Here is a 23,268-nt window from a genome sequence, read left to right as displayed (position 1 = left end):
AAAGCAGTCGACCTCGTACTGGACGTCGTAAGAAACTCTGAGACGAGAAGCCGCCATTGCAATGTCCTCACTTTTAAGGAGACCAGCGCCGACTGCAGCTACCCAGCACCAAACAAGCACGAACATTGGCTTCGCTACCTGGAAGAAGAAAGGGAAAAAAAATGAGTTCTTAGTTGCGAAGTAAAAATCTACCTTGCCGTGGCGCTCTACAAAACGAGCGAACGCTCCTGACGCGTCCTCCGGACATCTCTTCTGCACCCTTGTGTAAAAGTCCGGAAAATCCACTCTATCACCTCCTATTCCACCTTCGTCACTGAGTATCCTCATGAACAGACCCACGATAGGGAGTGAACTAACGAGCTTGGCGACTGGGTTGCTGCTCGAATTCTCCATATATGCGACAGTAGCCAATCTGCGTGTCCAGCTTCTTGCGGGAAATGCCACTCTCTTCTGGAGCTGATAGCATTGATTTCTGAGAAAACCCATGCTCGAGAGCATTCCAGGCCGGGAGACGGAAGCGCAAGGACATGCTGCTGCCATTGTGGAAGCTGCAAACCCCTAAACATTGAGTCAGAAACAAATCTAGTTTACAGAACAAAGCGAACCTTGCTTTAGTTCCTTGGCCTCACAACTGGAACATACTTGGTCTTAGCTCGATAAAAACGTTCAAAAGATGAATTTTCCTGTCTCGAGCTTCTTCTTTCATGTTGATGTGGTCTTCGTTGTTCTTGTTGTTGTGTTACATATCCTCGTGGAGGAGGTGTACGATAGTCGTCGATACTCAATGCGCCTTCGTATGAGAAAACGCAGGCGAGTGCATGCACGGACGCAGCGAGCATATCCGGTAAGTTGGCACTCGGATTCTTCACCTGGAATGCAAAGCGGAAGTTTCGCAGTTTTAGAAAGAAAGAACTTATCTTCTCTTTTTTCACGTACCTTGAAGAGCAAAGCCGATAAAAGCCGCTCGCGCAGACAATAAACCTGTGCCGCCATGACCGACGACGTCTGATACTTCAGCCATCGATCTATCACCATTGCCAGTGTGTCGTCCGCAGCCTCCATAAGCTCCCTCTCGGCAGGACCAGCCATCTCATACTCTTCCTCTCGGTAAGATCTAAGAGGCGCCACGGACAGCTCGGTGCAGAAAAACAGAAGTGGATGAGGCTTGACGCAAGTGTTGTTTCTGATATACACCTGAGATTCTCCGCGAGTGACTTCGTCAAAAACAAGAAGGTGGTCGTTGTAAACGTTAAGATCCGGGAACTGCTGCTGAACCAACAGCCGAAAGTTCGATGACTGAGGATGGATCCGAACCTTCTCGCCCCTGGCTATCTGAGCAATAACCTTCCGACCACTTTCATCAGGGGGCAGAATTCTTGCCACGGACGGATATAAGCAAGCGGAGAGTATTGCTCGGACAATGCCTGGATCCTTTGCATTCAAGCTGCATGGCCGCGGATCTCTCTTGACGAACCCCTTCAACGTCAGCTCTCTGAGTAGTTGCTTTCTCATTCCGTCCAGCATGTTCATAACACCTGGTGATAAACTGTACTGCGAGCAGAAACTATAATCCTGACCCCTTTTTCTCGCCGCTTCCCATCCGTCGAACGCAGCAACGACTGCTAAATGATCACTGTATCCCCCATACTTTGAAGCCAGATGATTTTTTGCAGCAAAAGCCTCTCTCTTCAGGTGCGGAGCCATAGGTAGCACAAAAGGGTCTCGGTATCCGGCTGCACAGGCGATAGTAAGCGCTGGATCCAGGCAGTTGAGTAGTATCGACAGCAACAGCATCTTGCTCGTAGCTGGATGAACAGGCAACGAGCCAAGTTGTTGTCCAAGTTCACTAAGCTCTCCCGCAGGTGTAAGTGCACCAATGTCTTGGAGTAGTGACATAGCGTTCTGGATGGATATGTCGAGTGGTGGATCCAAAGCACTCGACAAGAAATCCCTTACATCACCACGCGGCTGGAGAAGCTTTACCTGCAAAAGAAAATTTGAAGAGATGATCAGACACTACAACTGTAAGACAAAGCATCATCTTTACCTTCAAACAAACTTCTTCCAGAGGAGTTCGTTTCATCTCAGGAAGTTGAAAGTCGGCTAAGGATGCAGCACGGACTTTGGAGAACAAATGATAGCAGAAGCCCGCACGGCAGCGACCTGCGCGTCCCTGCCGTTGTCGTGCACTTGCCTTTGAAACCCACGTTGTCTGGAAAGTAGAGACGTTTGTATAAGGATCATAGCTTTTCTCCTTCATCCTCCCGCTATCAATCACGTAGACAACGTCGTCAATGGTGATGGCGCTCTCAGCAATGTTGGTTGCCAAGACAATCTTTCTCGCGCCGGGCGGTGGCTTCGTAAAAATCTTCTTTTGGTCGCTCATAGGAATCATCGAATGCAGAGGTAATATGAGGAACCTGGTTTCGTCGCTGTAAAATGGTGACGCCATCAGCTGGTCTCTGCATCTCGTGATATCCTCCCAGCCAGGAAGAAACACTAAAACAGCTCCGTCCCCAGGATCACTACAGATAGTATGGAGTAGACGCTCGATCAGAAGAATGTCTACTTCTTCTTGATCCACAGAGCCGTGGTACTTCCCAAGAATTTCGGCTTCCTTTTCTGCAGTTTGGACTTCTGCTGCCTGTTTGATGTGTTCCCTTATCGTTTCTGCAGCCTCCTCTTCCCCGTTACTTTCGGCCATGTCTAAAGCTGTCTGTCCCTCTTGTGACACAAGCGAGCAGCTACTTCCCAATGATAGAAGCACGCCGACGTCTTCGACCCTTCCTTTCCCAGCTGCAACCATTAAGGCCGTAATACCTGTCGACGAATGCTGGTAATCTACGACTTCAGGTCTTGGATTCTCGGTCACCAAGCTCAGAAGTTGCTCAAAGTCATCATCTAGCCAAGCACATGTCAACGCGTTGTCCATCTCATCTGCATCTTCCTCGCTGAGCAAAAGGCTATCTGCCGCAGGCTCCGCAGAGCGCTTTCTAGCATTGGCCTCGAAATTGGTCATGGAGAGAACATCCTCCAAGTAGTACACGGTCACCTAGAAAACCAGTGTTAATCCAAAGGATACTTTGGAATGAACATCATAAATCAGCACTTACTGGATGAGTAAAACCCGGTATCTTCAAAACCGGACAGTTGTTAAAATACGAAGAGAACAGTTCCGCATCAAGAGTGGCACTCATGAGAACCTGTGAAGATCATGGATGTTGATAATGTGATGAAGTAAGAAGTCAAAATATACCAATCGGAGGTCTGGCTGAGCCAATAACAATCCTCTGCACAAAGAATTGTAAGGACACTTTTCAGGCACGGACCAGTGCCTAGAACACAAAAACTCACTTTAGAACGATAAGCAAGAAGTCCGCATTACAATCTCGTTCATGAATTTCGTCCTACAATTGTGTTGTAAAAACTAGTTAATATTAGTGAATATGAACGTACCACAATGATATGCGTTGCTGAAACTCCAGCTTCTTTCGCCGTTACGAGCTTCCGGAGCAGTACCCCATTGGTACAAAACATTAAGGAGCTATGAGGACCACCTCTGCTTTCTAGTCGGATCTATTTAAACGAGGTACAAGCCGAAGAAAAAATATAAATGTGCCGAAAGGAACGCCTACCTGATAGCCAACCGTTTCACCAATAGCCTCTCCACGCTCAGTCGCGATACGATCCGCAACTGAAGAGCTAAGTGAATTAAAATCCATAAACTCCACATTCAGACCAAAGAACCTGAAGTAGCAGAAATTCGACGAGGTTGAGTACATACCACCCGGCACGATTTCCCTTGCCCCCACATATGATCAAGTAAGTACTGAGGGACCTGCAAGGCACGATCGTTATGAAAATCGCAAACCATAAAATGAATGTAAAACTTACTTGTGTTGATTTGCCGCAGCCTGTTTCACCCGCTATAATGACAACCTATGATAACGGGAACGGAGCAAAGATGAAACCTCCATTCTCGAGTGCGTACCTTGTTTTGATCCACAGTAGTCGTGATAACATCTCGAAACTTCCAAATCGGAAGCTTTTGCGTCGTCTCTGTCAGCTGCATTGAGTGAGGCTCGTTAGACAAGCAAAAAAATCTCTCATACATTACCTTCTTGAGCGTTGTCTGTCTCTTCTTTGAAAGAAGCGACACATTGTTGGCGATCTCGGCAGGAGTCAAGAACAGTGCCGTGACCTTCTCCGGAGCAGCAGAGCTCAGCACAGGATCTACATCAGCCGGAGCATTGATAGCAACATTTCCTTCTTCATCACTAGGAGGAAACTGCGAAAAGATCTCCACGAGAACTTCCTTAGTTTCTCGACAAAAGAAAATCGGAGTCACGGTAGCATTGGCCTCCTTCCGGTTCACATTCTTAAAGACTGTGACACGCCGATCGCTACCTTTACTGCAAGAACGAAACAAAAATATATTCTCGCTAGAGAAACCAGCCGGAATTTTTTACCCATAACTCTTGGATTTAAATCCCATCTTCTGGCAGAAACTGTGCACTACTGCCCGATCGTGGTTGCTTAGATCCGCCTCAAACGTAAGCTCTGCCAATGGATGAAAAGATCACTCGCTCCTCCCGAAATTTTCTCTCGATCTTTGCTTACCCTGGGAGCTACTCTCTCGGAACTGCTGGAGCCGGTCCATGATCGTGATGCGATCCGCCTCAGCCACCGGGCGCATTCCCACGGCAAAACCCCTCCCTCGTTGCCTCCCATGCCCCCGCGATGAAAACGCCATTGCCGCGCTAGAGCCCTAAAATATTGTCCTAGGGGAAGAAGGTATCTTTAAGAAAGATTCGTCCTAGGAAGATCTAGCTCTCTCGTCGAGAAGACGCGCGCACGATTGATAAAAAAAATGCGACAAATCATAGCATCGAGAAATGCCCTTTGGAAGAACCCTAAATTTCTCTAGAAAGGAGGAAAGATCACACGAGCTCAATTGGCGGGAGATCCCCCCGAGGAAGACGATGCAACGCAAAACTCGTGCCTGCCCACGGGGCTGGGAAGAACCCTAAAATGCCACAGATGGCTCGTCACCGATTCCTCCACCAAATTCTCCCGGCACAAAAACTCCTCCGAGTAGCTGCGCTCCACGGGGCGCTCCACATCGTGCACGAACACATCCGTCCCATTCCCAGTCTTGCGGCTCCGCGCCATCACCGCCGCGCTGAAGATCGCCGCCATCCTCCCGGGCGCGCCGGGGAAATACCCGCGCGGCGCGTCCACCATGATCACATCCCACTCCACCTGGAAGAGCTCGTCCGCCAGCCCATTGAGCGCGAGCTTACACTCGGAGAGTAGCAAATTCTGGACGGCAGTACACTTCCCCTTTCGATTGGATCGAGCGTGTTCTAGCAGCTGATCGGCCTCGGTGAGAACTGTGCTGTACTCCACGATATGGGTCTCTAGCTCCGGATGTTTCTCGCTGATCTGCCGGATCCAATCCTCGGACTCCTCCAGGAACACTGTTCTTCCGGCGTAGTTGAGCATCTTCCAGAGGAGGCTATCGTGGCCAAGCCCGAAGACGAGGAAGTTGCAAGGGCCGCGGCTGGCGAGGACCTTGGCGGTCATGAGGATCTCCTCGCGGGTCTGCTGTGGCGTCGTGTCGGTGGAGGCGTAGTGGACGAGCGCGGTCATGAGATCGTGCGGGAGGCGCTCCACCGTCATTGGGACCGAGATTGTGTTCTTCACGGGGACGAGGACGATCTGCGAGGAGGGAGAGGAGGAGGAAGAAGAAGAAGAAGAAGATGCGAGGGATTGCGAGGGATTGCTAGCGTCGCGGAAGAGTAAGAAGGCGAGGGAGAAGACGACGAGGATGAGAATCGGGAGGAGCTTCCAGGACGGCTTGTTCTTGGGATTTGGCGACGGGAACAGAGCCATGGAGGTGGATTATCGCGGGATTCTCTCGATGCCGGTGTTCCAGGTCCCAAATCTCGCCGACAGCTGCCAAAGATCGTGAGATCCGCTCGAAATATCGCCAAGAACAACCGAAATCCCTGCCAATTCACTTACCGGCGCCTGGAATCGACCGCAATCTCTCGCAAGGAGGCCTTGCAAGCTAAGAATCTGCCGGCATTGGCTCTCTGGCGCTGGCGCTGCGCTGCTCGCTGGAAATCTGCGTGCTCAAGGCAAGAAATATCCCTGGGCGAGGCGCGCAAGAACCTAACCTTCTTGAAGTAGACAGCGAGCAACCTTCCATTCCATTTTGTTTATGCCGATCGAGCGATCGATGGGAGCATCTCTACCCGAATTCCATGTGGACCCCCTCGCTGCTGGTGGCATTGCGAGCTACCGTGAAAATCTCCCCTCTCCCACCATCCCAATGGGGCCAGAGATTTTTAGGGTTCTTGGAGTGGGCCGCCAGAGAGAAGGACACGTACCTGTTACCAAACGGAGAGAAGATTTCGATGTTGATGCGTCACTACCTCTCTGGGAAAATGACAAAATTATACGATTAGAATATTCGGACGGCCTTTTTCACCCTTGTCAGGGGTAAATCCACGCAAGTTAACGGCCCGATTTCACTTTTTATAATCCATTTCGAAGCTTCGTTTAGGGCACGCACGAGAGGGAAATTTTGCGCGTTAGGGTTTCTTCGTCCGTGGCGCTCGCTCGGTGATCGATCCATCTCTTGGCGCTGTCCAGGTAAATTCGCTGCTAGATCCCCAGGATTGAGCGCCGCATTCGCCGTTCTTTGCGAAATTTTGCTCTCGAGTGTGGTGTAGATGGCCGCTTCCTTGCGAAAGCCCGTGTTTATCAAGGTCGACCAGCTCCGCCCGGGCACCACCGGGCACACGCTCGTCGTCAAGGTGGTCTCGTCGAAAATGGTGCTCAGGAAAGCGAGACCCGACGGCCAAAACGTTCGCCAGGTCCGAATCGCGGAGTGTGTCGTCGGTGATGACACTGGAGTGATCATCTTCACTGCCAGGAACGAACAAGGTATTTTCACTCGTTCTTTCAGCTTGGTTTTCTTGCTTCGCTCAAGTTGTTTGGATTGGATCTAGCTCTTGTGCGATGGTTTCATTCTTACAAGTTCTTTGGATAGTTTCGTTCTTACAAGTTCTTTGGATCGTCTCGTTCTTACATCTGTCTGCAAGTTCTTTGGATTGCTAACTCCTTGTTTCTTTCTCGATTTTTTGCAGTGGATCTAATGAAGCCAGGAGTGACAGTAAACCTCCGAAACGCCAAGATCGACATGTTCAAGGGGTCCATGCGCTTGGCGGTGGACAAATGGGGAAGGGTGGAGCCAGCAGCCGACGAGAGTTTCACAGTCAAGGAAGACAACAACCTATCCGCTGTGGAGTACGAGCTTGTCAACGTCGTCGACGAGTAGACAAGCGGGATCCTTTGTGTTGGGGTGCTTTGGTTCCGGTGGCTGGGCATCGAGCAGCAGCTATGTTTCACTAGAGTGATGGAGATTGCAAGAGCAAAACCTGGTTTGGGGAAGACGAAAAAAAGTGGCGAAGCAGCGAAGAACACGAACAAGAACAAACACACACAAAAAATTCAGGGTTTTGGGTTTTGGCCTAAAGGTTTTATGGCCTTATGTTTCCTTTTTTTTCACTATAATTAGGACCTTATGAATCCAAGGTTTCTAGTTACACTCAAAAAGTTTCCAAAAAGTTTATATAGGTGATGAGATGCGGCCAGATGATCGGGGTGCCAGAGGTGTGATTCTTCTCACGGAAACCTGGCACCCATCGCTCGAAAGTTGTCACAAACATATTACATCTTTGAGGGGGAGGGAGACGGATTCAATAATTGTGAAAACTGTAATCACAGGAAACGTAACTCGCGATGAAGCGCTAGGTATAGATGAAGCTGGAGGATTTGATGCTAAACCGGAAGCCATTGCTGGATCTGGGGGCTCGCCGGAGTCGTCGTTATTGTCATCAGATGAAACAGAGGAAAGTTCTAGTGGTGGTGCTGCTGCAATGGATGAAGAGGATCGTTTTGCTCTTATAGCAAACATGAACAGCCAACTAAGGGCACTGCCTGATTTGGAGGTTTCAAGCATGCACAGGAAGAACATAACATCTTCAACTTCACAGCCAGTTTTACATGATTTTATGCACATATCTTCATCTTCCAGTGCAGTTCTTCATGATCTTGTGCCACTCAAAAGCTCAAGTTTTTCTAATCCAAGGCCTCGTGAAGCTCAGATTTTGAGTGACTGTAGGGTGCCGATTGGGCTGGGCAAGCCCGGTTTGGAGAAAAGCCTGAAGAGAAAGAGATCAATGGCGTTTAAGCAAGACACTGAAAAGCTAGTTCCGTGTATATTTTGCGGCCAGGAGACTAGATTTGATTACTTTAACAACAAGGAGCATGACCAACAGCGCCTAAGATGTTCCGTCTGCAAGCGGAAGTTTACCAGCGGTGCGAGAGTGAGGGGTGTTGAACGGGTGAAGGATGCTAGTGTTTTTTTCCTGAATAAAATCCATCTTATGGCTTCTTTATTCAGGTGTTGGCGCACCAGATTTTGTACAATACGAACTAATTATTCTTTTGCAAAGTCTCATTAAGGCTTTTGCACACACAATTTTGATAAAATAAATCTCATTCTGCACAGCAAGATTTGGATATATAACCTTTGTTTCACAGAACCTCTAAATTATCCAAGCAGCCTTTAAAGTCTTTTTTATTTCACAGTTTCTTCCCTCAAGAATCTATGTCTTCACTACTACCATTCATGCCAGCACTTTGGCCATGGGACAAGGTAACTGGAAGATTATTCCAGAAATCAATCCATTCTGAGATTCTCTGTGGCAAAGGTGAAGCTTGGCCCTGTAAAGGTCTCTCCAATGGGATTGGGAACTTGGGCATGGGGTAACACACTGCTGTGGGGATACAATCCCTCCATGGACAACGAGCTTCAGCAGCTCTTCAACTTTGCAACTTCCAAGGGTGTTAATTTCTTTGACACAGCGGATTCGTATGGCACAGGAAAACTGAATGGGCGAAGCGAGATTCTTCTGGGCAAATTTATCCGGGAGTTCCAACAAGGTTTAAGATCTTAATCCACATTTGCGCTTCTCTCAATGAAACTCTGTTCTTCCCAGGCACTCAAAAAGATATTGTGATTGCCACCAAGTTTGCAGCTTATCCATGGCGAGTTACACCATGGCAAATGGTTCAAGCTTGCAAGTAAGTTTTCTCCTTTTTACGTGATTTTGGAAGTTTGTTTTCTTTGGTTTTCAGAGGATCTTTGCGAAGATTACAACTGGAACAGCTTGGAATTGGTCAGCTGCATTGGTCAGCTGCAAATTATGCTCCATTCCAAGAACAAGCACTGTGGTCCGGCCTTGCGGAAATTTACAAGGAGGTATGCTCCAAGTTAGTTTGCTACGACGGTAAGAAAAAAACATGATAAAATTACTGCCAGGGACTTGTGAAGGCCGTGGGTGTAAGTAACTATGGACCGAAGCAACTGGTAAAAATCCACAAGTATTTGGAAAAGCAAGGAGTTCCTCTAAGCTCTGCCCAGGTCTAGATAGTCCTTTCTTCTTTGGAACTTCTTGTTTGATTTTCAGGTCCAATTCTCTCTTCTAAGCATGGGGACCGATCAAATGGAGGTTAAATCCGTGTGCGATGACTTGGGAATCAAAGTCATTGCTTACAGTCCTTTAGGACTTGGAATGCTCACGGGAAAATACCAAGCGTCGTCAACCATCTTTCCACAGGGACCGCGGTATCTGAGAAATTCTCTTTTGATCCACCATTACGTTAACACGTACGCGCAGGGGATTGCTCTTCTCTCGAGTTTTGCCGGGAATTACACCGCTGCTGGACGCCCTGGAAGAAATCGCGAGAAAAAGGAAGAAGACAATGTCACAGGTAATCAAATTCGATTCCACTGCTGAGATCTTTCTTATGCCTTTTGCGTTCGTCCAAAAGGTAGCCATCAACTGGTGCATTTGCAAGGGAACGATCCCAATCCCCGGAGTCAAGACCCTGGATCAAGCACGAGAGAACCTGGGCGCGCTTGGCTGGCGGCTCTCCAGCGACGAAATCGCCCAGATCGAAGCAGCAGCAGCGAATTCTCCCCAGAAGATGATCCAAAACATCTTCCAGACGAAGTGAAAGCTTTCGCGCGCAAACTCAGAAGTTTAAAAAAGATTTTGAAATCTAGGGCTTGCAAATTAGGGCTTGCGGCTCGAATACGTCCCAATCGGGATCCAAAGAACACGCCAGCATTTCTTGAATGATTCGCGAAGTAAGCACTGCCCATTTAGCGTACGGCATCCACGTCACCAAGAGTGCCCTAATAATTTTATTCTTTTTCTCCGGCAGTGCGTGTGGATCGCCCTCGTTGCGTGTTTGCGCGCTCCCTCTTCTTGTTCTTCGCTGCTGCTACGCCGCCGGTTCCACTGGCGCCGCGCTCCAATCTCCCCCGCCGATCGGATTGACGCCTTCCCCGCCGCGCGGCCGTTCCATCGAGGTGCGTATTGCTGCCCGGCGCATCGGATCCAACCTAGGGTTTCGCTCTTCGGCGCGTTTCCAGTGCGCGGCGGGGAAGGGTCTCATTCTCGCTCTCTCTAGCTCTCAATTCCCTCCAGATTTCCCTTTTTCTTCTCTCTCCTCCCTTTCCTCCCTTTTGGAGACCTAAGGCGGCTATGGCGTCATCTCTGGACAAAGGCTTCGCGTTCCAGCGACCGTGTTACTCCTGGGGCGATGTCGCGTGGGTGGAATTCGACACAAGCGGGCAGCAGCCTCCTCCACCGTACTACGATCACAGCTATGGCGGCGGTCTCGAGTATGCCAACTTTGCTCCATTTCCTTCGCGCCCGCCCGAGAAGTTCTCCTCGTATGGGACGAAGTTGGGCTGGTGTGGCGATGGGAGGGATTTCGTCTCCGTCCTCCAGTGGTACTGCTACTGGCTTGGGATCAACCCAGCGATTTGCTGCCAACTTCCAGCCGAGGTGGTCACCGCGGAGATCCTCAAGCAGGGCGCACAAGAGCGAGAGGTTCTTCCATCTCCCGGCCCTCCACACGAGGCCTTCCGGTACGTGATCCACTACCTCGGGCTCCAGGAGCTTCTTTCCCTGGAGATGGTCTGCAAGCCTTTGCTGGAGATGGTGAGGCGCGAGGCTCCACACTGGCAGAACTTAAGGCTGGATCCGCCCCTGGACTTGAAGCTCACGGACACCGCGCTGCTGATCCTGGCGCTCCGAGCCCAGGGACGCCTCCAGAGCCTCAAGCTCGCGAACTGCCAGAGGATCACGGATGCGTCGCTGGAGAGTGTTCTCGCTGGCAACACCATGCTTACAAAGGTGAGCAAAGTTTTCTCTGTTTTCTGCGTTTCTTACACACTTTGTTGGTGATCTTGTTCTTTCCAGTTGGACGTGTCCTGTTGCAAGGGATTGACGATCGAGGGTGTCGTGAAGATGGCTCAGCGGCACACACTGCCCGGATACCAGCGCTTGCGGCGGCTGCGCGTGGAGGGCTTGAACGACATCACCAAGGAGCGCATCCAGGAGCTGCGCGAGGCGCTCTGCCCGGACAAGTGCTGGCCGCTCTACTATAGGCTCACGCACAGGGGCTACGGCGACAGGGTCCTGGACGTGGAAGCATGCCCGAGGTGTGATCTTCTCCGGGTGGTTTACGACTGCTGGAGGACCAAGTGCCACGAGAAGTGGTCCGCGGGGGAGCAGCAGTGCCGGGGCTGCCTGAGCTGCGTTCCCAGGTGTGACAACTGCGGTGGATGCTTCGAGAATGGGGACTTTGAGGAGACGTTCGCGCTCGACTTTATGTGCCTCAAGTGCTCGAGGCTGCCGGTGGAGGCGACGTTCCCAGGCACGGGGTTTGGGTGTGGATCGCTGTCTTTCCACGACCAGAAGACGGTGGAGGAGGAGTGGAGGCTAAAGCAGCAGCGGCAGGAACAAGAAGAGGGGAAGAAGAGGGCGATCTTGGGCGATGGCTCGATCGGCAGGAATGGGATGATGCTACTAGCAACGATGGAGGGATCATCGAGAGAAAAGACCAACAAAAACCATAGCTACAGCAACACCAACAACACTACTATCGGCAAGAACAACAAAATCAACCATAGTATCAACGATTCTTTTGTAGGAGGAAGGAGGCAATAACGCGGCCCCCCCCCCGAAGCGAGCGAGCGAAGGTCAGGCACTCTTTTCATTTTCTTTCTTCTTTGCTTCTTTTTTCTTTTGGAGGATTCATCGTGAGATTCGATTTTGGAGGACTCAAAAAAGTTAGCGCCAGGCAATCTCATGGGCGGCTGGTAGATTCTTTTAGCGTGAGAGAGATCAGGAAAAACGAAAACAAAAAAAAAAAGAGGATTGGAGGAGAAAAAGTGATGTAAATATTTTTTGAGAAAAAAAATTAGAAATGACGTAGGTGAAACGAAAACAAGGATTTTTTTCGTAAAGTAGAAAGTAGATAACTTACAATCTTAGCTCTTGATACGTTATGAGAACCTTTCCAAGCAAAACTGGAAAGACAAGCCAATTAGCATAGATTTTCTTGCAAAGGGAAGCGTACCAAGAACAAACGTGCAAGCTCGAGATGACTCGTGCAAGCTCACTGTCGCGATGGAACAAAACTTACACAATCTTTAATAATTGGCGAGTGGAGCATTAGTATCTCTCAAGAGAATCAAGCCCGAGAGCAACGTTAAAAGGATGTAACTTAGTTCTTCAATTGTTTGATGATGGCGTCAAGGGAAGATAATGTTCCTCCCACAGCGCAAACAATTCCAACCAGCATTATACCAATACCAAGAGTAAGCTGGAAAAGCACGCTTAAGCCTTTTTGCCTTGAGAAAAACACTTAGCTTACCTCCATCAAGCTTAGTTTGCTGCCTCTGATTCTCATGTAGCACGCACAAGGAAGAATTAAGGACTGAGACGTAAGCACCATAAGCTTTACCACAGCAAAAAGAGGAAAAGAAACATTACCACTGCCATGCTAAGGAAAGATCCGATAAACGCCATCACAAAGCCTGCACGGTTACTTCGTATCGGCGCTTATAGCGATCAAAGGCTGTGTTTACCGAAAAATGGTACCGAGATGGCAACGACAACTGTCGAGGCGACTAGCAAGGTACGGATGACAATGGAGGCTAGATGCTGCTGGAAGCGAGAGCTGTTGATCGGCAACAGCTCCTCAAGACTAAGCGCTACCGGAGTGATCGTCAGTGCGTATCTGTTTCGAGTTAAGCCAGAAAAATAAAACGTAAAAAGATATGACGCAGTGGATACTTCGTAAAAGGATTGATAACCTGCACATTCGAAGCACCATGAGTAACTCAGAGGAAAAGAAAGAGCGCGGCAATGCTTACGATCGTCCAAAGTGCAATCTTCGAAGCCACAAACTCCTTTGGCATGTTGAGAGTGACCTGAGACCGAGTTTTATCGCCAAACATTTTGTATCCCATGGCTGCCACAGCACCGAAAAGCCCAGCACACAAAACGAAGCTGCAAGAGAGGCAGTCAGAGAAGAAGACAAGCGAGTATAGATTGAATACCTGATGGTTAGCACGCGATTGTATCGACTTTTGTTCTTCATGGACGTGTATATGTTTGGAAAAACGGCGTGTCCGGAGTAGCAAAATCCATACAAACCAAGCGACACTGGCAATCCAGCTATGTCAATGAACTTCCCAGTTTCGTGGAATCCTATTCCGTCCACTGCTCCAACCCAGAAGACCGTGAAAACAACAATAAGAGACGCGACAACTCCACCGGCTGGAGAACGAAAATTGCTTAGAGTATGCTTGCCTGAAGACAAGAAGATCACGCTTACCTGAAACATAAGAGAGAAGATGGAGATTTCGTAGCCAGACTGTTGGAAGGATGAATAACGCAGCAAGAATGGCAAAAAGCTTATGTGAATCCAGCGTATACCCGAACAAAGATAGTTGTGTTCCTGGAAATAATACCGAGAGGTTGTCTCCTTCGAGTATCAAAAACTCGACACAGCAGGCCTGTGAGCAAAAACGTGATTAACGTCAGAGATCCCAATGCATTCCGGGGTGTACTTACGTAGAGTTCCACGTACAAAACAATCTGGCCAGTGTGAAACACACAAAAATTAAAACGTTGGAACTCAAGAGAACTTGATTGAGTGGCTCACCGAGATGATCAGTCGTCCAATGCTTCCAAAAGCTGCCTGTCCAATGTCTGGATATGTTTTCAGCCCCGGCCTGCTTTCCAAACATTTTCGCAAGATAATACCGGTGTAGCAGCAAATGACGGCTAGTGAGAAAAGTAGAACCAATCCAATCCAGCCTCCTTGTTTCACTGCATAAGGTGTAGTCAAGATCCCAACACCAGCAAGAACATTCATTCCTGTAACAGAAAATGTAAAAAGAGTTAAAGAAAATGAAAGACAAACGTACCATTCAGCAATGCCTGCGTAAAGCCACAGCCTTCATCTTGAGGTTCTCTCGGAAATCCGTGAGCGATCGTAACAATGGAAGGTTTCCTTTCCACCAAGGTTGTAGTGTCGGTGGAAGTTGCCTGATCTTGTCCCTGCGCTGATAAGAGTTGGCTTTTGAGATCCTTTTCTTCGTCGTCTTGCAAGTACGACCGCTTGCCAGCCGAGGAGGATAAAAACGATCGAGTCAGGCTCGCGGGGCTAAGAATGCTGAGCTTTGGAGGTGTCAAGAAGCTATAAGCGTCGATGGATTGCCTGCAGCCATAAAACAGCAGATCAATCATACAGCAAAATTGAGAAGTTCTCTCGAGCGAATTTGCTCATTGCTGGAGACTTGGATCTGGAAACAATGTTAACAATCCTAACTTCATACCTGTAGCTCTGAGGCCACAGAGTCACTTCGTCCTCATCTTGCTTTTCTTCATCGCACTCCTCCTGCTCTTCTTCTTGTTCTTCATCGTCAACATCACTATTGTGTGCTGCATATTGGCGCTGGGGAAGGTAGCCTTTCTGTGGAACATACATTGTGCAGGTTCACAACTTCACTGTGCTCCAATGGCAATGAGCCTACAAAAGAGGAGACATATAATGTTTAGATAGAGGCCATTCCAATCCATCCCTTAAAGAACGCAAAGAGCTGTCCGTCCCATGAGGCAAGCCAAGGATATGTCCCTTGGAATATTCTAGACCGACTGACAGCAAGCAAAGGCACGAACTTTGTCCATATGAGAACACACAATGAAGTCATGCAAGAGAATGCTTAGGCCTTTTAAAGCTTAGAAGACCCACACTAAAAAAGTTTAGACGAAAGAAAAACAAAACAAATATCTGATGTAAGTTCATCTCTGGCAGTTTTTGTCTGCTCACGCTTGGAGTAAGACGTAGCAACAGCATAAACAGTTTGTACACGGAGTCATCTCTATCTGAAACCAGGAAGACTGCCTATGATGCACCAATATAAAGAGGTCTAGATGCGATGCATCGCTCTTCTAACAGCAGCCTCAAGCTTTGGTTCATCTCACGGGGAACCAAAGCAATTTTTCATCAGCTCCATAACTTCTACTTTGCTTATGAGTACCTTAGATCTGGTGTAAACGATCTTCAGGACGTTAGATCCTTCCAGTCTGCTTGAACAAGTCGTCAGAACCGAAAGAGGACGATCAGTGACAAACCTCTTGGAGTATCCCAAAAGAAGAAAGGCTCTCTCACAGCTCAAGCTTCCTCCTTGGCAGTTTTTTCCACCTTGGTGGTCGAGAGGATGGAGAGTGTCAAGTTAAGTCCAGCCTGCACGGGTTGCACAGTGCCACCAACGTCACGCCATATCAAAGGATACGACATACCCAGCTCTTTGCTCTTTTTGATCACCGCCCCCGTTTTTGGGTGCTCAGCACCAGGCTTGAAAGCATCCAAGTTTGTTTCTCCGGCTGCTTGTGCCTCGCGTGCCGGGATCACATTCTCCCACCAAAACTCGCTGAGCAACCCGTGTATCAGTGTCCAGTACTCCGGATCCTTGGTCACCCGGAAGCAAGCACTGCTTTTGCCGGTCCATACGTAGAAATCCATCCATTCCCTCCCGATTATCTCCAGCAGCCCCTGGAGCTGGGGGACGTAGTAGTGAGGAACTTTGGCCCATGGAACTCCAGCGTTTCTCCTCCCTCTCATGTGTGGACACTTCACCTCGAGAATTCCTTTCTTCTCGAACAAGTCGGACTCGTTGCCTTCGATGAGACCATCCGGCGAAGCACCAAGCCAGCTAAACTTCTCAGCTTGCTCGCCACCACCTTTCTCTTCCCGGAGTGTTTGCTGTTCTTCGTCCTCCTTGTAGATTTTAAAACCAATGTGATCCACGAGATGGCCAGTGATCCTCTTGTAGCTCTCCACCGCGGCGGATTCGTTCTCCACACCCCATCTGGTCGCCTGGTTTCCTTTGAAAGCGCCTCTAAGCCCGACCTTCTCTTCCCACAGCTCGATCCTCTTGCCTTTGAAGAACCCCAGCGCATTCGCAAATGTGCTGGCCGTGAGACGATCCTTGCGAATTTCCAGCCATTCCTCCGTGCCCTGCTCGAGCGCGCAGATTTTCAATCCTGGCCCTGGAATGCACCCGATCGACGCAGCTCCGCTACAAAATCTTTGCCTCCTGCTGCAAAATCTTGGCCTCCTGCGGCGATCGATGCCGCGCAAGCTTGCGAATCCAGCAATCCCGGGGAAATGCAGCGCAGTGACGCGCATCGACGAGCACTCGATCTTACCGGAAGCGCGCCAGAAATCCGCCGCCACCAGCATTCTTAGGGCTCTTTGGAAGACATGCCCACCTACCTGGAACCAATCCCCTTCGTCAATTCAAAATTCCATCCAACGGACTAGAACGGTTAAATCCCAAGGTTCCCATCGCGCCACGTGGAGATAAGCCGATTGAGCGGCTGAGGTTGTGACAGGTGTGAATATGTACTGTTTTTGGATGTACTCTATTTATGATCAAGATAGGGTTTTTGGTGTCCAGCGAAAGGGGGAAGAGGGCAGAGCGGAGATGCAAGCACTAGGGTAGAAGCGAATTAGGTTTAGGGCTCTTCTTCTCGCTCTCCTGGCGTCTAGGTGCTAGCTCCAGCGCGGGAAGCTTTCTGCGCGCTGCGATCGATGGTTTTTCCTTCTCCATGCTTTCCCTCTGCTGCATTAGGTCTGTGCAGAGGTTAGGGTTAGGGTTCTTCACCGGCTTCGCGAGCAGCTGAACGCGCCAGGTACTTCAGTTTCATCTAGGGTTTAGCAGCTCTAGAAATTCTCGCAAAATTCGCGCGATTTCGTGCGTCCCAGGCTGTGATCTCTAACTCGGAGTACCGCAGGAACATGACCGTGGGACAACAAAAGCAGAAGTGGACTGCTGAGGAGGAGGCCGCGCTTCGAGCTGGGGTCGAGAAGTATGGAGCTGGGAAATGGCGAGCGATTCAAAAGGACGAGGAATTCGGGCCAGTCCTCGTGTCCCGATCGAACGTAGACTTGAAGGTTTGGAGTTTCGAGAGATCTGCCTTGAAACTTCTAACTCTTTGGCTTGGGTTCTACAGGATAAATGGAGAAACATAAGTGCCACGAACAATGGCAACAGAAATAGAGGCAAAGGCGCTGGTCAAAAAACCGGGGGACGGCGAGCGAAGTCCCAGGATGGCTCGGATAAGGAGGAGCTATCTCCCGTTCCCGACTCGGAAAAAAAGATGCTTGGTACCAAGTGAGTTTATTCTGGCTCCTAGCTTACCAGTGCCGTGAGTTACTCCCTCTTGTCAGGTATGATAATCTTATACTTGGTGCGCTCTCGGCATTGAAAGAACCAAATGGTTCCAGCATAACTGATATCGCGGAGTATATAGAGGTTTGCAATCTTTTTCTTTCTTGTGTCCTGATCTTGAGCTTTGTGGCTGCTGTGTAATGTAGGAGCGGCAGTCTGTACCCCCGAGTTTCAAAAAGCTCGTGGTTTCCAAGCTAAAGTCGATGGTGCTCGAGGGAAAGCTAATCAAGGTATGCCGCTGTATGCTTGTGCTTATAACTTCTAAGTTTGTATCTTATCCTAAAAGTACGGGGCCATGAGTTGAGTAACAGGTGCATCAGAATTATAAGATTAATGACGAATTTCCATCTGATGGAAGGGCCAAATTCCAAAGGCTTCGGAACAACCAAGATGACAAACAGCCGACTTTCTCGAGGGACATCACACGGAAGCTGAGAACCGACTCCATTGCCAAACGAACGAAGCTAGACCCCGACGCTTTGGAAAGAAGGAAAACCGCCGAAGAGGCTGCCAGAGTCGCGGCTCTGGCTGTGGCTGCCGCCGAGCAGGCTGCTCTAGCGGCGGAGCAAGCCGCGAGAGAGTCGGAGCTCGCGGATCAAGACCTCGAGATGAAACAAGCGGCTGCTGATGTCGCGCTCGCAGCTACCAGGACGAAAAAACGTACGTTCTCTCAATTTTTTGAGTTTGATGCTGAAGTTTTCCTCTTGTTTCTCCCAGCAATGAAGGCAGTGGCGGCCATGGGACGAGAAGTGGTGGCTGTAACTGTGTAGCTTACTGTAACAACGCTCTACGTATTTGCTACTGAACAATGTATAGGCTGGGTTAAAAGGTGGGCGTCCTGCAAACTCTCTTGTATAGATTTGTCGATCGACGCATACAGGAAGAAGGAAAAATGGGGGGAAAAGCTCTTTTTCTTTTTACTTTTTTTTTCTAGCATCTTAAAAACACTTTTTCCTTTTAGCAGCAGGAAGAACAGTTGACTTGTAAATTATTGGAGCTCCATGGATTCTCTACGATCATAAGTTCCATGAGAAAAAAATGTTAGCAAGACTTTGGGGTCCAAAGTAGCCACCATTTTCTAGGGAAAGATTTGTATGCCCACAACAAACATAACATCATATGTGGAAAAAAAAAAGCCATGTTTTTTCTCCCACTTGTATGGGCAGACGAGCTCGCTTTGTTTGTTTTATAGTGCTTGTCGTATATAGCGTAGCTACCGAGATATATACCCCTTGGATACGCAAAAATTTGAACGCCAGCCGTTGGATGTCGAGTCCAAGCTGTCCTCTGCCATTGGATCTCAACGAGATTTGCCCGCCACCTTTCCAGGCATTGGCACAAATCACGGCCGTCGTCAGCCACGCGGGCGCTACGATGTCACAATCACGCGGCGGAGTGGAAGCGGCGCCACTGTACGCCCACCGAGCGCCGCCGCTGTGTAGAAGGCGGCGCTTACACCACGTCACGGCCAGGCTGGCGCTGACGTGGTTTGTTTGACCGAGCGTTGCTGAGCTGTTCGAGAGAGGGCCGTTGGATGGTGTGGATCCGACGGCTGTGGGCCTGGCGTTGCTTGGCTGGGTCCAGGTCTTCCATGGCGCAGTGAGCGCGATCAAGGCGTTTGCTCGGCGTTTATTTCTCTTTCGCTGGAAGGAAGATGTGAGATCGATCGATCTGGCATTTAGGGTTTAGCAGCAACGTGTTGAAATAGTTCATCGCGATCGCGTGTTGGGACGCTTGGAAAATCCCTTTGTCTTTGTGTGTGTGTGGCTTCTCCTAGAAAGTTTGGGCTTGCTTCTTCTCTTCCTCGGCACTGGACGCTTTCTTTCTCTTTCTTCCTTTTCTTTTGATTCTTTCTTCCTCTATCCAGCCTTGGCTATGGCGGTCGAGCGAGGTCGGGCAGTGGGCGGCATTGGGTGCTAGGTCGCGAACCGAGCGAGCGCGTGGATCTTGGAATTTCGCGCACAGATCGATCGATCGGGAGGAGAAATAGCTCGTTGCGAGAGATCGGGGAGCTAGAGATGATTGACACGCCACCGACTAGCAAGAACAGCAAGGATCACGGCAAGGAGTTCACCGATTTCCAATGGCTGCTCGCGGAGCTAGATCGGATGTGGTTCCACGACAATGCTTTCAGCTTCCCGTTGGGCGACTGGATCCGATCGAGCTGCTGCTGGTCGTGGGATCAGTGCTGGCAGTCCCCGGAATCCCTGGACAAGAAGAACAAGAGATCGTGGATTCCCCCAGAAATCCAGTCCGTGGAGATGGAGGCGGTGATTCGGCCGTTGCGAGAGACTGGCAAGGTTTTCAGCACGGGCGACCTCCCTGGCGCTGGATTCAAGCTTCTTAAGGATGAGTCTCTAGAGGAGGATCAATGCGGAGGCGCGATCTCTCCGGAGTGCGTCTCGGATGGAGGAGGGGTGGTTGTTCTTGACGAGGTAAGAAAGAAGTTCTTCTTCCTTTGTTTGTTTGCTCCCCCCCTTTTGTTGCTTGTGTTCTTGGCTCTTTGGTTTTGCCCAGCATTGATCGTTTCGATAAGAAACTCTTACTCGTTTCCTCGATTCACGATTTTTTTGTCCCAATTCCTGGCTGGAGGCTCTTGCACGAAGCATCTCCACAAAAAAAAAAAGTTTTTTTCTTCTCGCCGGAGAGGCACTGATCGATTCGTTTCGTCTGTTTTGATCGATCCATCCAGGAGGACGAATTCACGACGCGGAAGCTGGAAACGATCCCGTCGGCATCGGCATTGTTCGTCGCCGACGAGCCCACAATCCAAGGGCTCGAGCGCTCCGAATCTTCGCCCGCCGCCATCGCCGCCACCGCCGCGTCTCCGCCAAACCCGCGCCGGCGGCGGCGATCATCGCAGCGCAGCAAGACCACGCGGAGCTGGAGCGAGCTGGAATTCGACGAGGTCCGCGGGTTGCGAGATCTGGGCTTCAAGCCCAGGGAGGGAGATCTCATGCCCCGGCGAGTGGTGAGCCTGGCGACGAGCACAGCCAGATCATCGCCCCGGCGCGAGCGGATCTATCCATCCCACGCCTGGAGCATCCGGAGGCCCGATTCGCCGCTCCTCAACCTGCGAATGCCGGATCCAAACCGGCAGGGCGTGGAGGACATGAAGGCGCATCTCAAGTTCTGGGCTAGGGCTGTGGCATCCACTGTGCGCCAGGAATGCTAGAACGAAGAAGAACAAACGAGGAACACATTCTTTGGTATATCCTCCAGCGCGCGGTGGCATCGTGGTGGTATATTATCTCGGCCAGTGCGGCGGCGATGTGAATGCTCCAGACTGGCTGGAACTGGAACTGCAAGATTCGACCGTGTATCATAAATACATATTTTACCGCAATGTAACAAACTAGACGACCATGGCGTCAATTTTTCTACGTCATCTAGCTAGGATACATCCGCTATTCACCATGGTGGCATGCATAACCATTGCGGTATATTCTTAAGCACCATTGTGGCATATTCGTTACATTATAAATGTAAAAAATAACATAGAATATTCTTTAAGATCATTGTAGTATATTTGTCTATTGTGGTATATTCTTCAATTTATGAATGAATTGGCGGCGCGCTTGAGGAGCTGCGCCGCCGCCAAGGATCTCCAGCAGGGCCGGAGGATCCATCGCCTTGTCCGGGAGCATCGCTTGGAGGGCGATCTCTTCCTCGGCAATCTCCTCCTCCATTTGTACGCACGATGCGGCGCCTCGGACGACGCCAAGGCACTTTTCGATGTCATGCCCGATCGAAATCTCGTCTCCTGGAACATCTTCGCCGCGGCATTTGCCGCCAGGGGCTGCGAGATCGTGTGGAAGGTGTTCGATCGCTCTCCCGGCTGGAGCGTCGTCTCGATCAACACTGTTCTTGGGTCTTGGGCGAGATCAGGATCGTCCGGGAGGACGGAGGAGGCCAAAGCTCTCTTCGATCGCGCGCCGGAGCGATGCATACTCTCCTGGAACTCGCTCCTGCTGGGGTACAATCACCGGGGTTTGATCCAGAACGCGCTCGCGCTGCTGGATAGGATGCCGCAGTTTGATGTTGTTTCCTGGACAGACGCTCTCGCGGCACTCGCCCAGTCCTGGGATCTTTCCGGCGCTCGCGCGCTCTTCGATCGAATGCCCGAGAAGAACTCCGTGTCCTGGAATGCGATTGTCACTGCGTATGTGGAGAATGGAAACTTTCCACTCGCGCAATGCGCGTTTGGATTGATGCCGCGCTGGGATCCCGCCTCGTTCAACGCTCTTCTTTCGGGATTTGCCCGGTTTGGGAATTTGGAAGAGGCGAAGGTCTTGTTCGATCGGATGGAGCTACGCAGCGTGATCTCTTGGACATGTATGATCACAGCAAGCACAGTGTCTTCTAGTTTGATCTTTGCAAGAGAGCTCTTCACACGGATGCCTGGATGGAATGTAATCTCTTGGAACGCGATGATCACCGCAAATGCCCAAAAAGGGCATTTGGACGAGGCAGTGAGTCTCTTCAAATCCCTCCCGGAAGAAGACAAGAGTCTGTGCTCCTGGAACGCGATGATCGCCGCCCACCTCCACAGCGGTTGCTTCGACGGATCCAAGGCAGTGTTCGATGCGATGCCCGCGAGGGACGTCTCCTCCTGGAACAATCTTGCTGCCGGGATCGCCGAGCACAAGCCCGTCACTGCCGCGAGAGCTTGCTTCGATCGAATGCCCGCCTGGGACGTGATCGCCTGGAACATCCTCCTCTCGGCCACGGCCGAGGCCGGGGATCTGGGCGAGGCGCGCAACATCTTCCACGCCATGCCCGCCAAGAACTCCTTCTCCTGGAACGCGATCCTCACCGCCAGCGCGCTAAACGGCCACGCCCAAGACGCCGAGAATCTCTTCGGCCGCCTCCCCGACAAGAGCTCCTCCGTGGCCTGGAACGCGCTCGTCTCCTCGTACGCGCGGAATGGCCAGGGGACGGTTGCGTTGCGGAATTTCCACCAGATGGTGCTCCACGGAATCCCATCCGACGGTGTCACCTTCACCAACGTGCTGGTGGCGTGCAGCCACCTCGGAATGGCGGAGACGAGCTGGCGCTATTTCGCGTCGATGGTTTCGGACCATAATGTGAGGGCGGAGCGTGGACATTTTGCGTGCATGGTGGACATTCTGGCCAGGCTTGGGAGGCTGGGCGAGGCCGAGGAGCTTGCGAGGTATATGCCGTTTCTTCCAAACTATGTGGTGTGGAAGTCGGTGTCGAGTGCTAGTAGGATGTACTGCGATGTGGATAGAGGTACACGGGCGGCCCAAAACGCGATTGACTTGGAACCAAAACATTCTGGCTCTTACCTCTTGCTCGCAAATATGTATAAATCTAATTCGTGTTAAAGCTGTGATAGTCTTTAGATATGCTCATCCTCTGCTATAAACATGTTTATACTTTCGGCGAATTTATATTCTCCCTGGGATTGGATCAACAACATCCAATTGTGGGCAATTGCATCACTATTGCAGATCAATGTTTCAAGTGTGGCTCTTCTGGAAGAAGGATTGAGTTCTTAACTTATAAATAATATTCATTATAATGTTTTTTATCTTTTCAGTTTGATAAGAAAGAGTGACACA

The 23,268-nt window shown here is 50.2% G+C and overlaps 10 protein-coding genes across 13 annotated transcripts; 6 read left to right on the top strand and 4 right to left on the bottom strand.

Annotated features, from left to right (window-relative positions):
* Positions 1-432: 432 nt before the first annotated feature.
* LOC9658646 (DExH-box ATP-dependent RNA helicase DExH6) lies at positions 433-4,783 on the bottom strand. Of its 2 annotated transcripts, none has more exons than XM_024683599.1 (15): positions 4,621-4,783; positions 4,470-4,560; positions 4,118-4,412; positions 3,992-4,066; positions 3,895-3,939; positions 3,748-3,838; positions 3,636-3,694; positions 3,457-3,576; positions 3,355-3,407; positions 3,257-3,290; positions 3,114-3,203; positions 2,048-3,052; positions 937-1,983; positions 606-869; positions 433-548 (listed from the first exon to the last, which is right to left on the bottom strand). In XM_024683599.1, the coding sequence occupies exons 1-14, from the start codon at positions 4,751-4,753 to the stop codon at positions 612-614; spliced, it is 3,396 nt and encodes a 1,131-aa protein (XP_024539367.1). In that variant the 5' UTR covers positions 4,754-4,783; the 3' UTR covers positions 433-548; positions 606-611. The 2 variants fall into 2 exon arrangements, with proteins under 2 accessions (XP_024539367.1, XP_002978696.2); XM_002978650.2 differs by having other exon boundaries at positions 442-558.
* Positions 4,784-4,858: 75 nt separating this feature from the next.
* Positions 4,859-6,350, bottom strand: LOC9658973 (glucuronoxylan 4-O-methyltransferase 1). Its single transcript, XM_002978649.2, has 2 exons — positions 6,028-6,350; positions 4,859-5,958 (listed from the first exon to the last, which is right to left on the bottom strand). Exon 2 carries the CDS (start codon positions 5,893-5,895, stop codon positions 4,951-4,953), a length of 945 nt encoding a protein of 314 aa, XP_002978695.2. The 5' UTR covers positions 5,896-5,958; positions 6,028-6,350; the 3' UTR covers positions 4,859-4,950.
* Positions 6,351-6,555: 205 nt separating this feature from the next.
* LOC9658972 (uncharacterized protein At4g28440) lies at positions 6,556-7,626 on the top strand. Its single transcript, XM_002978767.2, has 3 exons — positions 6,556-6,660; positions 6,741-6,954; positions 7,158-7,626. Exons 2-3 carry the CDS (start codon positions 6,741-6,743, stop codon positions 7,346-7,348), a joined length of 405 nt encoding a protein of 134 aa, XP_002978813.1. The 5' UTR covers positions 6,556-6,660; the 3' UTR covers positions 7,349-7,626.
* Positions 7,627-8,647: 1,021 nt separating this feature from the next.
* Positions 8,648-10,141, top strand: LOC9658971 (pyridoxal reductase, chloroplastic). Its single transcript, XM_002978766.2, has 8 exons — positions 8,648-8,731; positions 8,787-9,018; positions 9,075-9,159; positions 9,214-9,337; positions 9,398-9,499; positions 9,546-9,703; positions 9,756-9,849; positions 9,910-10,141. The coding sequence occupies exons 1-8, from the start codon at positions 8,684-8,686 to the stop codon at positions 10,093-10,095; spliced, it is 1,029 nt and encodes a 342-aa protein (XP_002978812.2). The 5' UTR covers positions 8,648-8,683; the 3' UTR covers positions 10,096-10,141.
* A 67-nt stretch (positions 10,142-10,208) lies between these two features.
* On the top strand, positions 10,209-12,368 carry LOC9658645 (F-box protein SKIP14). Its single transcript, XM_002978765.2, has 2 exons — positions 10,209-11,285; positions 11,352-12,368. Exons 1-2 carry the CDS (start codon positions 10,629-10,631, stop codon positions 12,099-12,101), a joined length of 1,407 nt encoding a protein of 468 aa, XP_002978811.1. The 5' UTR covers positions 10,209-10,628; the 3' UTR covers positions 12,102-12,368.
* A 5-nt stretch (positions 12,369-12,373) lies between these two features.
* Positions 12,374-15,648, bottom strand: LOC9658644 (amino acid transporter AVT1B). 3 transcript variants are annotated; one of them, XR_002993367.1, is made up of 15 exons: positions 15,582-15,648; positions 15,488-15,533; positions 14,783-14,976; positions 14,372-14,664; positions 14,107-14,321; positions 14,016-14,039; positions 13,777-13,957; positions 13,499-13,718; positions 13,313-13,448; positions 13,233-13,252; positions 13,025-13,176; positions 12,930-12,973; positions 12,811-12,873; positions 12,580-12,759; positions 12,374-12,463 (listed from the first exon to the last, which is right to left on the bottom strand). XR_002993367.1 is itself a non-coding variant. In XM_024683695.1 (14 exons), exons 3-14 carry the CDS (start codon positions 14,932-14,934, stop codon positions 12,661-12,663), a joined length of 1,599 nt encoding a protein of 532 aa, XP_024539463.1. In that variant the 5' UTR covers positions 14,935-14,976; positions 15,488-15,533; positions 15,582-15,648; the 3' UTR covers positions 12,471-12,660. The 3 variants fall into 3 exon arrangements, 1 of the variants encoding a protein (XP_024539463.1); XR_002993365.1 differs by having other exon boundaries at positions 12,413-12,463; positions 12,514-12,759; XM_024683695.1 differs by lacking the exon at positions 12,374-12,463 and having other exon boundaries at positions 12,471-12,759.
* LOC9658970 lies at positions 15,587-16,699 on the bottom strand. Its single transcript, XM_024683697.1, has 2 exons — positions 15,750-16,699; positions 15,587-15,693 (listed from the first exon to the last, which is right to left on the bottom strand). Exons 1-2 carry the CDS (start codon positions 16,690-16,692, stop codon positions 15,683-15,685), a joined length of 954 nt encoding a protein of 317 aa, XP_024539465.1. The 5' UTR covers positions 16,693-16,699; the 3' UTR covers positions 15,587-15,682.
* Positions 16,700-16,900: 201 nt separating this feature from the next.
* On the top strand, positions 16,901-18,733 carry LOC9658969 (single myb histone 1). The gene is made up of 7 exons (XM_002978764.2): positions 16,901-17,144; positions 17,247-17,406; positions 17,466-17,626; positions 17,683-17,767; positions 17,830-17,913; positions 17,995-18,343; positions 18,401-18,733. Exons 2-7 carry the CDS (start codon positions 17,251-17,253, stop codon positions 18,451-18,453), a joined length of 888 nt encoding a protein of 295 aa, XP_002978810.1. The 5' UTR covers positions 16,901-17,144; positions 17,247-17,250; the 3' UTR covers positions 18,454-18,733.
* Positions 18,734-19,249: 516 nt separating this feature from the next.
* LOC9658968 lies at positions 19,250-21,196 on the top strand. Its single transcript, XM_024683836.1, has 2 exons — positions 19,250-20,118; positions 20,376-21,196. The coding sequence occupies exons 1-2, from the start codon at positions 19,702-19,704 to the stop codon at positions 20,856-20,858; spliced, it is 900 nt and encodes a 299-aa protein (XP_024539604.1). The 5' UTR covers positions 19,250-19,701; the 3' UTR covers positions 20,859-21,196.
* A 44-nt stretch (positions 21,197-21,240) lies between these two features.
* Positions 21,241-23,031, top strand: LOC112349368 (pentatricopeptide repeat-containing protein At4g02750-like). Its single transcript, XM_024683656.1, has one exon. It carries the CDS (start codon positions 21,241-21,243, stop codon positions 23,029-23,031), a length of 1,791 nt encoding a protein of 596 aa, XP_024539424.1.
* The last annotated feature ends 237 nt before the right edge of the window (positions 23,032-23,268 follow it).

Source organism: Selaginella moellendorffii, unplaced genomic scaffold (genome assembly GCF_000143415.4).
Source record: "Selaginella moellendorffii unplaced genomic scaffold, v1.0 SELMOscaffold_38, whole genome shotgun sequence".
In the NCBI taxonomy this organism is placed as follows: Eukaryota; Viridiplantae; Streptophyta; class Lycopodiopsida; order Selaginellales; family Selaginellaceae; genus Selaginella; species Selaginella moellendorffii.
This window is presented reverse-complemented; position numbering and strand designations above follow the sequence as displayed.

Bases quoted from the DNA above. Each gene is read 5' to 3' on its own strand.
- LOC9658646 (XM_024683599.1), bottom strand. From the start codon at position 4,753: ATGGCGTTTTCATCGCGGGGGCATGGGAGGCAACGAGGGAGGGGTTTT. The intron at 3,408-3,456 runs GTACGTTCATAT...ACACAATTGTAG, and splicing joins CAGCAACGCATATCATTGTG to GACGAAATTCATGAACGAGA. The intron at 3,053-3,113 runs GTAAGTGCTGAT...CTGGTTTTCTAG, and splicing joins TACCGGGTTTTACTCATCCA to GTGACCGTGTACTACTTGGA.
- LOC9658968 (XM_024683836.1), top strand. From the start codon at position 19,702: ATGATTGACACGCCACCGACTAGCAAGAACAGCAAGGATCACGGCAAG. The intron at 20,119-20,375 runs GTAAGAAAGAAG...CGATCCATCCAG, and splicing joins GGGTGGTTGTTCTTGACGAG to GAGGACGAATTCACGACGCG.
- LOC9658644 (XM_024683695.1), bottom strand. From the start codon at position 14,934: ATGTATGTTCCACAGAAAGGCTACCTTCCCCAGCGCCAATATGCAGCA. The intron at 13,719-13,776 runs GTAAGCGTGATC...TTCGTTCTCCAG, and splicing joins TCTTCTCTCTTATGTTTCAG to CCGGTGGAGTTGTCGCGTCT. The intron at 13,253-13,312 runs GTAAGCATTGCC...TCGAATGTGCAG, and splicing joins AGATTGCACTTTGGACGATC to GTTATCAATCCTTTTACGAA.
- LOC9658973 (XM_002978649.2), bottom strand. From the start codon at position 5,895: ATGGCTCTGTTCCCGTCGCCAAATCCCAAGAACAAGCCGTCCTGGAAG.
- LOC112349368 (XM_024683656.1), top strand. From the start codon at position 21,241: ATGAATGAATTGGCGGCGCGCTTGAGGAGCTGCGCCGCCGCCAAGGAT.
- LOC9658970 (XM_024683697.1), bottom strand. From the start codon at position 16,692: ATGCTGGTGGCGGCGGATTTCTGGCGCGCTTCCGGTAAGATCGAGTGC.
- LOC9658969 (XM_002978764.2), top strand. From the start codon at position 17,251: ATGACCGTGGGACAACAAAAGCAGAAGTGGACTGCTGAGGAGGAGGCC. The intron at 17,627-17,682 runs GTGAGTTTATTC...CCCTCTTGTCAG, and splicing joins AAAAAGATGCTTGGTACCAA to GTATGATAATCTTATACTTG. The intron at 17,768-17,829 runs GTTTGCAATCTT...TGTGTAATGTAG, and splicing joins ATATCGCGGAGTATATAGAG to GAGCGGCAGTCTGTACCCCC.
- LOC9658645 (XM_002978765.2), top strand. From the start codon at position 10,629: ATGGCGTCATCTCTGGACAAAGGCTTCGCGTTCCAGCGACCGTGTTAC. The intron at 11,286-11,351 runs GTGAGCAAAGTT...TGTTCTTTCCAG, and splicing joins GCAACACCATGCTTACAAAG to TTGGACGTGTCCTGTTGCAA.
- LOC9658972 (XM_002978767.2), top strand. From the start codon at position 6,741: ATGGCCGCTTCCTTGCGAAAGCCCGTGTTTATCAAGGTCGACCAGCTC. The intron at 6,955-7,157 runs GTATTTTCACTC...GATTTTTTGCAG, and splicing joins CACTGCCAGGAACGAACAAG to TGGATCTAATGAAGCCAGGA.
- LOC9658971 (XM_002978766.2), top strand. From the start codon at position 8,684: ATGTCTTCACTACTACCATTCATGCCAGCACTTTGGCCATGGGACAAG. The intron at 9,019-9,074 runs GTTTAAGATCTT...TGTTCTTCCCAG, and splicing joins TATCCGGGAGTTCCAACAAG to GCACTCAAAAAGATATTGTG. The intron at 9,338-9,397 runs GTATGCTCCAAG...AATTACTGCCAG, and splicing joins TTGCGGAAATTTACAAGGAG to GGACTTGTGAAGGCCGTGGG.